This window comes from Sciurus carolinensis, chromosome 3 (assembly GCF_902686445.1).
Source record: "Sciurus carolinensis chromosome 3, mSciCar1.2, whole genome shotgun sequence".
In the NCBI taxonomy this organism is placed as follows: Eukaryota; Metazoa; Chordata; class Mammalia; order Rodentia; family Sciuridae; genus Sciurus; species Sciurus carolinensis.
Window position 1 is genome coordinate 11315487 of NC_062215.1, and position 16651 is coordinate 11332137.

General features: G+C 38.7%; 1 protein-coding gene across 3 annotated transcripts; it reads right to left on the reverse strand.

Annotated features, from left to right (window-relative positions):
- Nucleotides 1-411: 411 nt before the first annotated feature.
- On the reverse strand, nucleotides 412-16334 carry Prkar1a (protein kinase cAMP-dependent type I regulatory subunit alpha). Of its 3 annotated transcripts, none has more exons than XM_047543539.1 (12): nucleotides 16097-16334; nucleotides 15692-15846; nucleotides 12773-12952; nucleotides 8041-8211; nucleotides 7179-7270; nucleotides 6931-6992; nucleotides 6037-6083; nucleotides 4945-5103; nucleotides 3396-3456; nucleotides 2210-2331; nucleotides 1135-1216; nucleotides 412-794 (listed from the first exon to the last, which is right to left on the reverse strand). In XM_047543539.1, exons 3-12 carry the CDS (start codon nucleotides 12944-12946, stop codon nucleotides 622-624), a joined length of 1143 nt encoding a protein of 380 aa, XP_047399495.1. In that variant the 5' UTR covers nucleotides 12947-12952; nucleotides 15692-15846; nucleotides 16097-16334; the 3' UTR covers nucleotides 412-621. The 3 variants fall into 3 exon arrangements, with proteins under 3 accessions (XP_047399495.1, XP_047399493.1, XP_047399494.1); XM_047543537.1 differs by having other exon boundaries at nucleotides 15692-15896; XM_047543538.1 differs by lacking the exon at nucleotides 15692-15846.
- Nucleotides 16335-16651: the final 317 nt, after the last annotated feature.

Below are 16651 nucleotides of genomic sequence, written 5' to 3' on the forward strand. Positions count from 1 at the left end.
CAAAACCAGGAAAATTACCTTGGCAAACAAAAATTCAGGTAAAGGGTTCGGGTATGAACCAACCATATCCATCTGATAATTAGCAAAAATGGGCATTCTTTCACCCTTAAACTAGTTTTAATTACAGGCAGATATCGTTCTACTCTACTAATATTTCTCTATATCCATTTTTCCTAATCCTTAGAGCCTAATGAGAAACCATTTATTCAATAAAGAAATACAGCATATATGGCCACAGTCTACAAATGCTTGACTGGAAAATTACGTCACTTACAAAAAAAAATCTTGCACTGTTACATCATTACTCTATGGTAATTCATTGGTGCTGGGATCTGCCCTCACCAAAAAGCATGGCACTCACTGCCCAGTTTGAACACTAACACTGCACAGAGAGAAGCAGCAACAGCAAAGTCCATAGAACTCTTTCTATTTATTTGTGTGTGAGCATTCAGTTAATGCTCCAAATTCAGAACGGTGCAATAAAAGCAACTTTTAATATAAAGAGACAAGAAGCTGCGATGCCAGTGGCCACTTGGTGCTGCAAATAGGGAAAATTAAGCAGTCTGCATAAGTGAAGCATGAACTGGGAAAAGGAGAAAAGGGAGGCACAGGAGGCAGGTTTCAGACAGACAGTGACACAAAACTGTTGTACTGCTGGATGTTTCGTTTGAGGATATCTGAGCATGGGCCAAGGACACGTTCAAATCGAGGTCGATCCAGCTTCACACACTTCAAGGGGCCGCGTGCAACCACTGTGGCAGCACGAGGACGATTCATCAGCAGTGCAATCTCACCTGGGAGAGGGAAAAGAAGGGTAGAGCAGGTTAACTTCTACAGAAAAGAACTTCCTTAATAAAGCACACTTCTGAGAAAGAAAACAAAGATTTTGTTTTCCATTAACTTAAAAGAGGATGTGCATCTGTATGTCAAAAAAAAAAAAAATGTCAATAAAAGGTATGAGACAACTAATTACTCTATTATTAACTGAGTAAAGATCAAAATCTCACACCATTTCTCTGAGAGTCAAGACTACAATTTAAAAAGTTCAGGAGAAGAAAAGACAAAATTATGAAAAGACTGCATGTCTCACTGAAAGGTAACTTAAACTACTTATTGTGAAGGAATCCAACATACCAAAATAATCAGAAGGCCCCAGTCTTCCCACTTCAACAAATTCTTCATTTTCTGACCGACGTTGCAGCACAGCAGCTGACCCCTACAATACAATCACCAAAAAGCTAAGTAAATGCGTCTAACCCAGAGTGGCATCTTAAACCCCCAGTGCAATTTACCTATGTTGCAAAACAGAGGGGAGAAAAGGATTTAGGGGTTACTTCAACTCATCTGTGTTCATAAGGTAAAAGATGACTGAACTTTGACTTCTATTGACCATTATTCCCTGCTTAGAGCAAGGTTCTTATCAAACTAAAATACTTAAGAGTTCAGACTCTGGCAAACTGTAGATTAGCAAACTAAAGACAGAGGGCCAAACCCAAACTCGCTCATTTTGTAAATAGGATTTTTTTGGAATGCCATATCCATTCATTTACATTTCTATGGCTGCTTTTGCACCATGACAACAGAGTTGAGCCTCTGAGTCTACTGGATCTGCCTGGCAGGCAAGATTAACAGCTATACATTTCCCAGATGGTGAAGACACAAAACAGAGTAACTTTAGGAATTTTAATAAATTGATCCTTCTTTGTCAAATAGCCCAAACAGTTGCATTTTAACCACCTAGAATCATCAGTTTGAAACACTAAAAGGTTAAGTTTTGAGTTTTTTGTTTTTTTCTTTGGCTTGCATGGTAAAGAACAATTTGGGTAACCCTGGATTTGGCCATTCTACTCAAGTCTTGGGCCATTCCAGAATTCTGACTCAAAGTCTTTTAAAATGTAGTGGCCTAACAGAAATCAAATAACTGCATTTCAAAATAAAAAATATTTTTTTAAAATGATCTTTAGTCTGGGCTAGTTAGGCCTTGCAAACCACAATGAAATCATACACAACTTTATTTTTTGCAGTGCTGGGGATAGAACCCAGGGTTCTCACAGATGCTAGGGGAGCACTCTACCATTGAGCTACATCTCCAGCCCCAAAAGATAATTTTTAAATAAAACTACCTGGTATTCTTAGAATTCAAAAGTATAAACCAGTTTCCCAATGATAGTGTACAACTTGGCAGGAAATCAAATGCAGAGTTCTTTACCTCTAAAATAATGAAGAACTCATCCCCTGGTTCTCCCTGCACCACAATCTTCTGCCCATCTTCAAACTGGACTGGTTCCAATGCATCAGCTACAGTGAGACGTTCCCACTTGTCCAAAGACTCTGAAAGACAAGAATCAAAAAATTTCTACATTATTTGGTGTTGCTCAATTTTGAGAAACAAAAACAAAGTGTACAGATATTCAACCAAATATCCAAGCCCATTCAACAACATGACAATGACATATGTCTTCAACTGCCTCTAGTCTCAGAAGGATTCTCAATACCTGCAGATGGCACTTAGGTCCTTACTTTAGTGACCAGATAAATTTATATCAACACTGTACCAAATGGCAAAGGAATAAGAAAATGTGACCATAAAGCAGTTCTTCATACTGCCATCAAAGCAAATCAAACCCATAATAGCAGTACCCAAATAAGTTTCACTATCCATAATTTTCCAAAGTTCAAGTAAATAACTTATCCATTTAAATACTCAGTTGTATTTGTTTATGAAACTAACAAGGGTAGCCAGAAAATAACTTTTATTTGCAAAGGTCAAACTAATATTCAAGACAAGAAGTAAATATAACTATTTTAGAGGTCAATAAGGAGGGAAAAAAAGTCAAATCTCTAACAAAACAATGGCAAAATCACCATTGCCTTTCCTTTAGAATAGGTTCTAACATTTCCCATTCTGCATAACAAAACTCATGTTAGCATCTCCAATTAACCTGTTTCACTTTGAATTTCCAATCTGTCATGTTTTCAGAGGATGCCAACAAATGATACCTCATATTTCCACAATGCAAATGCCTTCCAGGAAACAGATTCCAGAACCAATAAGCTCAATAACAAAACAACAAGGGAAGTCAGACTGGGAGTAACTAATGTTCACATTCAGAAGGAAGGCACTTTCAGCCTTTCTATTTAGGAGGAAAGAGCAACAATTCTTATTTTCAGAAAGCTTTTCCCGTGTCCAATCATTTCTAGTTAAGGAGTTTGTCACATATTAGCAAATTCAACACACAACTTAGTCAAATCTTCATCACAATTAAATGAAAGTCCCATTTGCCTTTCATTTCTATGAGCAAACAAAAACATGAGTTAACTAGATTACTTTTTGTGAAATATAATAGGTTCTGCTAGATATTTGACAGTACTCCAGGCAATTTTCCAAAACTCACCTAAAATAGACACTTTACTAAGGAACTCTTCATACATCTTTCTCTTTCTCAGTGTGCTTCCCTATTTAAAAAAAAAAAAAAAAAAAAAGTCATATCTCCAAAACATGTCATTGCACAATGCTATGGAATAATATTAAGTTTAAAATACACTAAAAAGAAAAAGAAAGTCAAAGCTTGCTGCTGTTGCCTCTTGATTTATGATCATTTCTCTTCATGATGAAAACATTAAGTGGTCAGTTACATTAAAAAGCTCAAAAAGCTCTTCATAGCTTGCTCCTAAAAGCCACAGGAGGTACACAGCACCACCAAATAATGAAATGTCAAGTAAGCAAGTTTTGTTCTCCAAAAACAACCAAGTAACATGAGAGATTATATCTAACTACACTCCCAGCCCAGAATCCTTCCCCATAACCCCAGTCTTGTAAACTGTAAGTATAGTCCCCAAACTTAATCCAAGTTGTCATATCTTAAAAATGTGTTAAATATATCTGGGGGAAAGAGGGGAGGAAACACACTGTGCTCTATAATAAATTTTCCTTACAGCATAAATTGCGTTAGCCCCACCACCCCCGCCTATCAAAAGACATATACACCTACACACATAAATATGTATGTGTATAGACAGTCTGTCCTCCATATTATCCACAGGTACTGTACCCATGGATTCAAAAACTACAGACTGAAAATCATGTCTGTATCAGAATTATTTGTCAATATTCCCCAAATGATACAGTAGAACAATTATTCACACAGTTTTTACTGTGCATTAGGTGTTAATCTAGAGATGATTTAGAGTGTTTACAGGGTGTGCATGTTATATGCAAACACTATGCCATTTTATAAAAGGTACTTGAGTATTCATGGATTCTGGTATCCACAGCGGGGATATAAAAAACACAAAAAGTATACTGCAAAGTACATGTACATATCCCAAACATACAAAAAAATTTCTAAGTACACAAGACTGCAAATTTTCAAATGGCCAGATGAACACCACAGAAATCGAAGAAAACTATTTAGAACAGTCAATGCCATTAGCTGGGACTTAACTACCCAAACTACAAACTTATCAAAGTTCTCAAAATTCTGACTATATCAGCAGACTGTCCCAATGGTTTTATTAGTTTTTTGACTCCTCAAACAAGAAGAGACATTTCACACACATTACTGATAACCAGCTTTCAGTTTAAAGAAGCTGCTTATTTCTGAATGGCTTTTAAAAACTTCATGTATTTCAAAGCAGCCAATCTGTGGTGGGTAAGATAGGTAAATCAAGAAGCATCTGTTGGCAAATGGGCAGCTTTCCACATATGAGCAGACCATTATATATGCACAACATTCTGTTTCACATGTTATTTCTGGTCTTTATTTTTGTTCTAAAATATCACTGCCTTGAAAGGTGTAATGAATAATGCTAAACTGGGATTAATACAAAACATTCAATCATTAGAAGAAAAGAACAACTCATTTCTAACCTGGCGACATTATTCAAACATTAGTTACATAGATCAGAATTCTAAATCACACTCCAAAATCCATCATTTCTTACCATAAGGATTCTTCTATAGCTGTCTCGGTCAATACCCCACAGTTTCACATTTGTCTTTGCTTTGACAGTGGCTGCTCTAGGTGTTCCATAAATCAAAGCAAGTTCTCCAAAGCTCCCTCCTTCCCCAACACTGGTTGCCCATTCATTGTTAACGTAGACCTAAAAATGCAAATGACATCAAGTTTTCTCCATATAGACAAACACGTTAAAACTTTTAGACCTTTTTAAAAGATCAAAAACCTGAACTTACTTTTAAAAACAGAGTATTTTATATTCTCAGAACACAGTGCGGCAAAATAGTGGACCTCTGACAATGAGTTAAATGAGCTATTATCTGATATGATAATATTATCTGATACTTCATAGAGGGATGATGAAATAAGGTGACTCAAGCACTGATACCAATGACACACATTTGCTGAGTACTGGCTGAGCACTGTACTAAGCATTTTACTTACATTAGGGCACGGAATTTTCTAACAAACCTACAGGTTCAATGCTTTTTTATTGTAAAGAAAACTTACGGAATTAAGAAAGCTCGTTAAGTGTCATAGCTAATGAACAGCACCAGACTCCCTTACATTTGTCTACCCTTCCACAGCATACACAACTTCTTAATTACGAACTCCGCAGAAGTCATGATCTGCACGTCTACTTAGAAAAATTACCCTTAAAAAGTTACGGTGTCGAGCTGGGGTTGTAGCTCAGTGGTAGAGCACTTGCCTAGCACGTGTGAGGGACTGGATTCCATCCTCAGCACTACACAAAAATAAATAAAATAAAGGTCCACTGATAACTAAAAAATATTTTTAAAAAATATTTTTAAAAAGTTACTGTGTCGGGCTGGGGAGATAGCTCACTTGGTAGAGTGTTTGCCTCGCAAGCACAAGGCCCTGGGTTCAATCCCCAGTACCGCAAAAAAAAAAAGTTACTGTGTCAAAAAATACTTGGTAAAAGGTAATGGAATATAACATACACGGGCTATATTAGCCCTTAATATTCGCTATGCTCAGTGCTTAAAAGTATTAAAAATCAATGCATTGATTTCTAGGGAAAGATTATCAACATAGTTTTGCTATTATTTAATCTTACATCCATTTCTCCTTGATCAATCACATAGAAGTTATCCCCTTCATCACCTAAAACAGAGTAAAAGAGAATCATATTCCAAATTAAAAAAACAAATTGAAACAATCAAATTAATATTAAAATAAACTCATTTTACAATAAGGCTATGAGAGAACAATATATTAAACGTTTAACACATCTTTAAGAAAAAAATTCAGCAACATAGAAGTCATAAAATTGAAAGTCACAGAACTGATCAATTTTTTTAGTCATCTCATGGAGAAAAATACCTTCTAAAAAGGTAACTATAAAAAGCCACATATGTGTACAAAGTTATTAACTTCTATGGCATCTATAATATCTCAAGAAACAACCCAAAGAATTAACAGAAAATATCAGACTGTCATGAAATGGAAAAATATATAGTTTATGAAGACCCATGAAAATGTCAAGAATAAATTAGAAAAAAGGGAGAAGGTACCCAAAAGATTAGATGCATTTTAATCTTTGGGTAAAACAGTAAGAATCTGTAGGAGGCACAAAACCTTATAAATATATGGGCTATATTTTGAAGAATGTAGGTGGTTTTGTTCATTTTTTACTTTAAAAGAGTCTAATAATCAATATAAAGGACACATGAGATATATATTGTTCTAAAATTCCATATGACTTTCAAAATAAAAAAGCATTATCCTTTAAGTTATATAAATAAAATTATGTCAGAAACGTTAATAATTAGGCTTAGGGAAAATTTTCTTTTTAGCTTAAATTTTTATCAAAAAAAAAGGATACAGAAAAATTTAAAAGTGTATCAGAGGGAAAAATGGTAGGAACCAAGAGGGGAACCAACTCAAAATAAACAAAACCAATTCTCCAGTCTCGCCTACCCTCCCATATCACATAAACAGCAGTCCTTACCTTGCTGAATAACTGTCTCTCCAGCAATAAAAGAGACTGGAAACATGGCATCAAAAATATCACTGCAAAAGAGAAAAGTCCTTGTGTAAGATTTCACAGGTCTCTTCCCTGATTTTGAATGTCAATTGTTAGAATTAAAGTTCCCAGATTTTCAGCTCTGATTGTCATTTAGCCTTAAAACTTACAAGGATAACAGTTGGGACTATACCCTTAGTGAAAAAATACTCTAACAAAGAAGTTTTACCTACCTTCTTTCATTATCATCAAGATGTGAAAATAGCACATTCTTTTCAATGGCTTTAGCTAAAGCAGCCATTGTCTTATAATCTTTTGGTATAACCTAGAAACGAAGGACAAATAATTCCATAAACCAAAACTATTTCATGCTCGCAACTTACATTTCAATTAAATGTCAAGTCACATTACAATATTAAAACAAGACTGTTTTGAGTTAAATATTTTCACTATGGATAAATTCTTATTATGTTTGATTCACAAAGTACTCAACAAATATTGACTATTTAATTCCCTTGCCTACAGCCAGACTTGGACTTAAAGGCCAATACTTGGTTCCTAGTTAAAAACTAAACAAACCAAAACCACCTTGACCAAGTACATTATTCTAAGACAAAAGTATCTTATAACAATCATTTTTAAAACTACAGTCATGTAGAATTACTAGTTTCACAAGGCCCAAGCACATGGGATTGTTCCACTGAAGACTAACAGTGTAACTCAAAATGGCTGACTGGCTCTGAGAAAGAGCAGATTAGGACAAATGAAGCTTGGAGGATACAAGGTTAAAAACCAACATGAATTAAAGAGTATTGAAAACAGAGACCATGATTCAAGAGAAAAAGGAATAGCTCTTGATTCAACTGCAAACAAATGCACTGAAATGATCAACACTTAAATGCAATTATTCCCTGGATTATAATGATCATTAGTTATTTCCTCTGACAGCAAACTATTACTGAAACCTGTTCTCTGGTACCAAAGATCTGTATTTTTGTCAATAACTGTTCAAAATAGTACATGCACTCCTCAAAAGAAACTAGAAGACCAAGTGGGCCCCCAAAACATTTCCCTAATGTTAGAGATCAAAACTACCTTTCTAACATAAGACGCAGCATCTTCCTCCGTGTAGACTTCAGCGCTAATAGCGCCACGTCGCCGCCGACCCTTAACCACTGGATTAGGGGGAGGAGGAGAGATTTCCTCCTCCCTTGAGTCTGTGCGGGTGCCTGCTTTCTGCAGATTCTGAATCTGTTTTGCCTCCTCCTGAAAGAAATGAAAGGTTTTTAAATGAGATGCTTCAGCATGTAAAGTTGGTATTCTTATAATCCAATGACAGTCCATCTCAGTCACATAAAGTCTCTTCTTGTACCAATGTAAGTTAAGGGGAAATGGTCAATTCCAAATAGGAAAAAAAAATAAAGTTTAAAAAGAAAAACTTTCCAGAGACTGTTTCTCAGATGATAATTAGATGGTATGCTTTATTAATGAACACAAGCCATATATGTTCAAGGACATATATAAGTAAAAAATTAGATATCCATTATGATATTGTATTGAAATTAATGATTCATGATGCACATAAAAGCAACATATCAGAAAACAAAATCCTGGGAATGACGTTCCTGGTTACCTACAGCAAACAGCAAGAACTTCCCCTTTCCAAGCATGTTATCCAATAACAATAATTCTGGCACACCAAAGTAACTCAAGAATGTCTAGACTACTATTTCATTAATTCAGCATTTTCTGGATCTGTCACACCACATCCTATATAAAGCAATGGGATACACAAACAAACTGGAGAAGGTCCTGAGACTGCACAATTCACATTCTAGCCTGGGTCCCAGATATAAACAAATGATGAGGGTGTGATATTAACAAGAATTTAAATAAGAACCAATAGTGACACTCCTCCAGCAGAGCTAGAAGCACTCTTCATTATCAGGGTTTATACTTGAAGTTAAAACAAAAAAAAAGGTTACGGCTTGTAAAAACTATTACTTACTGAACCAATTCATATAAAAACTAAAATCAACAAAAATTATTTTTTCGAACCTAGAGCTTTAAAAAGAAATTTCTCTCAGTAAAGAATGAATTATTATGCCTGAAATAAAAGGGAAAAAGAATGTTATCTTCTACTTTCTCATTCAGTTGACCCATTCTACATTTTTCTAAACCATCTTACAAATTCTAAACGAACTTTGCATTTGATGATTATTATAGGAAAAATTTTGATTTAAAAGTGATATCCATTTTTTGGGTTTTGTTTTCTTGTTTGTTGTTTTTCTGCATAGTCCTCACCCCAGCTTTTGGCATCAAATACGAGAATTCTAAATGTGCAGCAAGCAAAATCCAGAACCATATTCACAAAAAGGTTAGTAGTGTTTGTTTCTATTAGTAGAGTCATGCCTGATTTTTATTTTATTTTATTTTATTTTTTTAGAGCAAAATTTTATCTTTATTCATCTCACTTCTCTGGATTTTCTAATTTTCAGAGGGAAAAAAAAAACACCTTAATATTTTTGTATATAATTACAAATGTATTTACCTTTTAACTCAGTAATCTAGTAATTCTGCTTCCAGAAATTTATTCTAACATATGCATGTGTGAGAAATAATACATATATTATTTGTTTGATTAGCGTTTTTAAGAGTGAAACATGCAACTAACCAAAATAGTTATCAGTAGGGATGGTTAAATATAGTATACGTTAGTGGATTGTCACATGTGTTAGAAAGGATACTCTTTTTTATATAAGGATTTGTCTGTAAATGCCATATATTATCTCTAGAATACTGGTCACATCCAAGAGAGGCAAGGGTGTGAGGAGGAGACCTCTTATTGCTATGCCTTTTTTATCTACAGAATTTTGAACTATGTGTGAACATGTGACCTAATTGTTTTTTAGAAAACTCACTTCATTTTCATTCTGGAACATCCAGTAATTAATAAGGCTTTCCTATTCCATATTAACATATAACTATGAAACTCACATCTCCCCCAAGTATAAAGTTTAAGAGTATAAATGAAAACACAAATTCAATCTCCCCAAATGTATCACTGGCATTACACAAAAGTTTAATGAAAAAATTCACCAAGAATATCTTATTAGGACTGTATTCTACTTAAATAAATTTTTAAGATAATTCTGAAGTACCAAAAACAATTTGATTTTAACACTACCTCAGATTCTAGTGAATCTATAAAATAGCAATCTGAATATAACCTATTTTGACAAGTCACAGCCATTACTGGGATCCTCTGTTTCTAGCATGTACCATGATATAATTTTATACCCTTACTCTTGCTGTTATTCAGATCTTTAGCTTATTAAAACAAAAACAAAATAAAAAAAAAAACTCCTAGCCTACTTTGTTTAATCATGTTGACTCTCCTGCATTAAATTCTGCATCATGTTCTGAATTCCAACCACTTAATGTTTTCACAACTATTTGTTTTCTCCCTGCCCTTGCCATTCTTCTCTGTAGATTAAGTAAACTTGCCACCCACTGACTTGAGCCATATGACTTGCTTCTGTCATGGAATGTAAGTGGACATGCCATAGCATGCAGGCTAATGTGGTTTGGCTCAGTTTGAGCTTCTGTCCCTTCTCTGCCTTTAGAGAAGAATGCCCTATATAGTAACTGCTTCTTCCACTCAGTCCCAGAACAAAATACATGAAATAAAGAAGACAAGATAGGCTGAGCCCTAAAGAGTTACATATGACCAATAGTCATATTACTATGTTGTAGTAAACCACTGAAATTTGGGGATTACATGTTGATGCAGCAAAAGGTGGTCACTACATTATATGACCACAACCAAGTTTTAAATGCTGCTTCTGTAAAATGGTGATAATCACATAAATCACACATTTGCGATAATGAATATCTATGTATGTAAAATGTTTCACAGTACCTGGCACACAGGAGGCCCTCAAAAGGCAATAGCTATTATAATTCCTCTTATCGAAAAGATAGGGAAGTTCTATAACAAATACAAACACAAAAGAGAACTCAAATTCCAGACAACAGTCTGAATAAAAATGCAGAAATTTTCAGCAGGCCAAACTGGGGTTTGGGGTACATTTCTTATGAAGTAGTTGAAGATTCCAGAAACATAACTCCTGGGTTAAATGGGAAGGAGGTAAAGAGAATGTGACAAGTATTTTAGGACATAGAAATTAACATGATATACGAAAAAACAGTCTGTTAAAAAGTCAAAAATTAAAAAAAAAAAAAAAAAAAAAAAAAGGAAAAAATCTAGTTACTTGAAAGTCTAGGAAAATATATTTAACCCTGGAAAGGAGTATGTTAGTAAAGAAAGACCCCTGAGTTATAGAAAGAAATGTGTTATGAGGCAACTTTTATTAAGAGATTTTTTTTTAAAAGGTCAATACATATTAAATCTAAAAATCTGTAAAGAAAGTACCCTAATAAATTCTTGTTTTCCTCCTCCTTGGTTAGTCCTTAATACAGACTTTGAAACTAGCACCACACATTCAACACTCCCTAAAAAAAGATACACACTTAATGTCTCACTAACTTAATCCCCTCATTTCATGATTTCTATTGATGTCCAAAGAAGAGGGATCACCTTACAATGACCCATTTCAGAACCAGATCTCCAGGAACGCACTTGATTTCAAAATAGGGAACATTTGTGACCTGGCTCTACAGTACTTTCATTATATGGAAACTGCTTAAATAAGAGAAAACCAGAATTTCTACTACAATTTCAAGATAGCAAGGCTACACTCATAGTGACTAGTTAGCAGCTGTGTTTTTTTTTTTTTTTCTAATTACTCTAATCACAGTATTAAATATCAACTTTAATAGTTTTTAAGGAGTGTAGAAAATACCTGCTTACTGGAACTAACCAACATGTTTTAAATCTTAAAACATGAATTATGCTGGTAAAAAAAAATACCAAAGGGAAAATAAAGCAAATATTTCTATTATACAATAAGATAATTATATATAGAAAAAAATGCCAATTGGTTTATGATCCTTATGAACCACTTTCAAAACTTCAATACTCACAAGAAAACCTATAAATCTATCCCACTGACCTATAGAAGCAAATCAAATAAAATCCTCAAAACATCTGGTGATCCAGACTTTTTCATTCACCATCTTGAAGAAAGTGAACCAAAGCACTGTCCTTGACACAAAATTATTATTTTGCTAAGAAAAGCATCTACATAAACATAGGTCACAATAACACACACGAGGGTGAACAATCATAAAGAATAATAACTCGATTATTCTTCCAGAAAAACAAGTCCTAACCAAAACTATAAAAGGACTAAAATTTTGACAACCTTCCATCTTGTAACTGCACTCTAGTTAATTCATCTAAGACATACTCTATGGTAAACCAGACTTCACTAATTCAAAATTTCTGATGTGTCAATTACAAACTAAAATCAACTGTTTTATTACACAAGGTCTAAAATGTGGGATAAGGTTTATTAAGGTTACCTGCTTTGCTTTCAAGTACTTCAGAATTTCTCAAGTCATAGCAATTGCTGTACTACAGATTGGTTCTGTTACAGTCAGTTTTATGTACTAATTAAAACCAAGTTACAAGAAACTGAGTTTGGAAACCCTTCATTATTCAAATAAATTTAGCACGCAGATGCATTTTCTGATTAAATTCTACTGGTTATGAATTTTAAAATTACCACAAATGTCTTCACTGCATTTTGTAATTTTAGGCAGAATTTCTTTCCTTCCAAAAGGTGCAAATCTGCAACATTCTAAAGCATTATATTTAACAATTGTTATACTCATCACATCATCTCCCCAAATTTATTTTTACCTTCTCCAATTTCTCAAAGTACTCCCTCAGGAATGCCATGGGTCTCTCAGGTCGAGCAGTACACAACTGCACAATAGAATCCTTGAGCAGTGCCTGAATGTTGTGCTTCTGCACATAGAGTTCACATTCCCGGAGACTGCGCTCCTCCTCACTGGCGGTACTACCAGATGCCATGATTCTCTGCAACAAAAAGCACACATATGCTTGGGTAAATAATGAAGCACAAACACCACTTTGGCCTCTGATATTAAATTCATCAGGTAACTGATTCATAGGAACTTTTTTTCCTTACTAGATTGTTTTTAAACAGAGAAACAGGGACTCGAGCATAAAACATGTACAGAATTTGCATTCTTCCAAATAAATATTTCATTTAGTTATTGCTGTAGCATCTGGGCTCTATAGGCAACAATGAAAGGCAATATCCTCATGCTCCCAGGGGAAGGTATGAGCCACTATCCCTGTAGAGGCAGGCTGCTGAGAAGCCAGGCCCTTCAGGGAATTTCATTCAGTTCTCTCCCTGCAAAGAAATCATGATGACGTGGGAAATGTGTCAATAGTAAACAGGACAGAGAATTACAAGGGCACTTGAGTCAGCTCTAAGTGAAAACAAGGAAGCACAATAAAGAACATCTGATAATGGCCTTATGGTAGCTCCCATCTAGTTCCTATCCCATGGAGAAATGTCCTGATGTCACACAGCAAACCACTAGAGCAAAGGATCTGATTAACTATTAGTGTAATCAATTTTTTTAAAACACAGAAGGAACTTCAGATGGGTTTTTAAAGCAGCCCTTTCATTCTAGAATATTTTACCAGATTCCGGTCCTAAATAATGCCCTTCAGCAGTGGTAAAAAGAGGAAAATCATTAGTTGGGGGTGAAAAATTCTTACCAAGTAAACTACAAAAGATTTGGACAGAAAACTGTCAAAATGTTTTCTTCAACTGGATAAGAAAATGTAAAAACATTTAAGTTTCAAGCTTACATGATGATTCAATATATAAACTGCATTTAATGGATTTCAGAGGGTTCAATTTGCCTGGATGTGAAGAAAACAGAAATGTAATAACGAGCAGGTAATCTTACCCTAGAATTAAAAACAGTAATTTAACAGTGTCATTCACAGACTGTTTTCCTTCCAACTACTAATCATGAAGCAATTAAGACTGTTCTTCTCTACTCTGCAACTAAATTCAATACTATCAGACTTTTCAAATTATGATGCACAGAAAACAACCAAGATAAAACTATAAGTTTAAAAGAAATACCAGATGAAGAGCTTTCGAAAGTGTCAGTGTTATTCATTTTGTTCTGACAACTTACGTGATAAGTCATTACAAGGAGACTAATTAACAGACCATGAGAAAGTTTGTGGCTCCAGAACAAGCATACAATTTAGAAGCCATGGGAAAAGAATCATGCTGCTACTTCAAAAATAAAACACACACACAAAAGTTTACTTACTATAGGATATATTTAATACTGATCACTTTTCCAGATCAAGAGAGGAAAACCCACTTCAGTAGAATTTTCTGCTTTTCAAATAATACTGAAGGCCACCAAGAACAATCAGATCTCTCACACTTGAAAGTAGTCTGATTTCAGCAATATTATAATACACACACTCAAGTCAACAGAAAAAAATCATTCTAAGATCAGGTCTTGGCTGGTAAAAATGACAGAACTGTGCCTAAGAAGCGAAAATATTTTTGTTTGAAACAAACCAATGTTTATCGCCAAGCCCAAAATGACGATTCTGGTGACCACAGTACAAGAACAAAAGTTGACCCAAGATTAATACGGTGGCCCTGTGACCTCCGAATAACCAAATTCCAAGGCCTTAAAACAGATTTCATCGGATATACCTGGATTCATTCTGTATTTGTACTTATTTGTCCAAGAGCCCACCCACTTAGTTTCTTCCCTTCCCCCCAAATTATTTAACCACTTCAGAACTGTCACTGTCACAACCTCCGCTTCTAAGAAAATACCCAGACGTTTCTTTAGGAAAGTCAACTGAGATGAAATTCTGCTTCGGAAGGATCACGTTCAAGGAAACATTTAAAAGGCTGGGAGGCCGCGCCGACCCGGGGCGCACCCCGAGGCCTGCCGGGCAGCCCCTCGGGTCAGTCCGGGGAAGGGCGAGCTTGCTCCCCGCGGCTCTCCCGCACCCCCCAGCGCGGCGGGCGGCAGGCCTGCGGGACGCGGGACCTGGCTGCGGGGCTTAACAGGCACTGCGTATTTTCGAGAGGACAGCAAAGTGCCCTTCACTCACTGAGGCCACGGTCATGACCACGAAACCAAGGCAGTGGACCCCGCGCCCTAGGTCAGTGCGCAGGTCTCCGCGAAGGCCAGGGGGCCTGGGGCTGCGGGGTCGGGAACCGAAGGGCAGTGGGAGGGACAAAGGGAACCTGAGGAGCCGGAGCCAGACCCAGCTCACGGCGTGGGGGTGCGGGAAGCTGACGCTGGAAATATCTAGCAGGGAAGGGTGGACACGAGAATTCCTGCCGGGCCTCGAGAGCGGCCGAAACCGGCGGGGAAAACGATGGCGGATTCTGGTAAAAACCGAGCTGTTGTCCTTCAGGAAATGGGGGAGGGCGAGCGAGGAGGCCGCGGCGCGCGGGGGCGGGGACGGCAGGGCAGCCCAGGGCCCGGGCCGAGCGCGGCCGAGGCGGGAGGGCGGGGACCGGACGCCCGGCACCCGAGCGGACGCCGGGGCCTGGGGGCTGCGGAGCGGGGGCCGGGGGCGCGGCCTGAGGCCGGCCGGGAGGCGCCGGGGCCGGGGAGGGGCAGGGGGTGCGGCCGTCCCCCTTCAGGTCGCTCCCCGTGACGCCATCTTGGATCAGTCCAGCGCCCCCAAACGCGCGGCGGAGCGGCGAGGCTCACCGCGCCAGGGCCCCTGGTCGACCCCACTCACCAGAGACGCGCGGCGGCGGACGCGGGACTGCAGGTGCTAGACTGCGGCGATGCCCAGGTCCCTCAGCGCTTCGCTCGAAGCCCGGCTCCACTCTGCGATAGCGGCGCGGCGGCGGCTCCACCGGAAACGACCGGCCGCAGCCAATCAGCGCTCGGCTGCTGACGTCAATGCGCCTCGCTTTGGCCAGGGCCGTCGCCTAGGCAACCTTAAAGGCGCAGGGGCCTCAGTTCCTCCCCCGCCCCTCTTGAAAGGACCCTCGCCCTTGGTCACCCCGGAATCGTTCTCCTTCGGCGGTTCCTTCCACCTTATCTCGTCCCCGGGCCGTGGCTCCTTCCTCACTCCCGACTCCTTACCCTCTCTCTCTGGCCCGGTGCGTCTTTCCTCCCTTTCACCTGCCCTGCCTACCTGTCTCTCTCGCAGGGTCTCAGGTCCGCTTGTCCTTTCTCCCGCTCTCCGCTCCCCGCTCGGCCGTCGTGCGCTGCGCTCTCTTCTCCTCTCTGCTCTCCTGCGAGCCTCCCTCCTTCTCACTCTCACTCCTGCCTCCCTCGACGCCTCTGCTTTTTCTCCCTCTCTTCAACCCCTCCCCACGGCCGACCCACGTGGGGCGTCTCGGATGACAGGTGGGCGACTCCGCCCCGGGCCCAGCAGGGGGAGGGCGCCGCGCCGGGCGGGCGGGCCCGGGAGATTCCTGCCGTCTCCAGGCCCCGGAGGAGGCGGCGGCCCGGGCGGACTGGCAGCAGCTGCGCCACGGGCCGAGTGCGGACGGATGCGCGGGATGCGCCCCGCCAGCCGCGCATCCTGTGCGGGGCCTGCCCTTGGCTCGGGCCTGTCATCCGGTCCAGCACATGAGCCCGGCCAGGGCTCTGCTGGGCTCTGCTGTGGCCAGTGGGGGCCACACCGCCCCGCAGGGCTCGAGACACGGGAAAAGACTTTGTCCGGTCCAGGAGGAGGCCCGAGTCC

Coding starts and splice junctions, on each gene's coding strand:
- Prkar1a (XM_047543538.1), bottom strand. CDS start 12,946: ATGGCATCTGGTAGTACCGCCAGTGAGGAGGAGCGCAGTCTCCGGGAA. Junction 7,271..8,040: donor CTGCGTCTTATGTTAGAAAG/GTAGTTTTGATC, acceptor CTTCGTTTCTAG/GTTATACCAAAAGATTATAA. Junction 3,457..4,944: donor GCTATAGAAGAATCCTTATG/GTAAGAAATGAT, acceptor TTTTTTAAATAG/GGAAGCACACTGAGAAAGAG.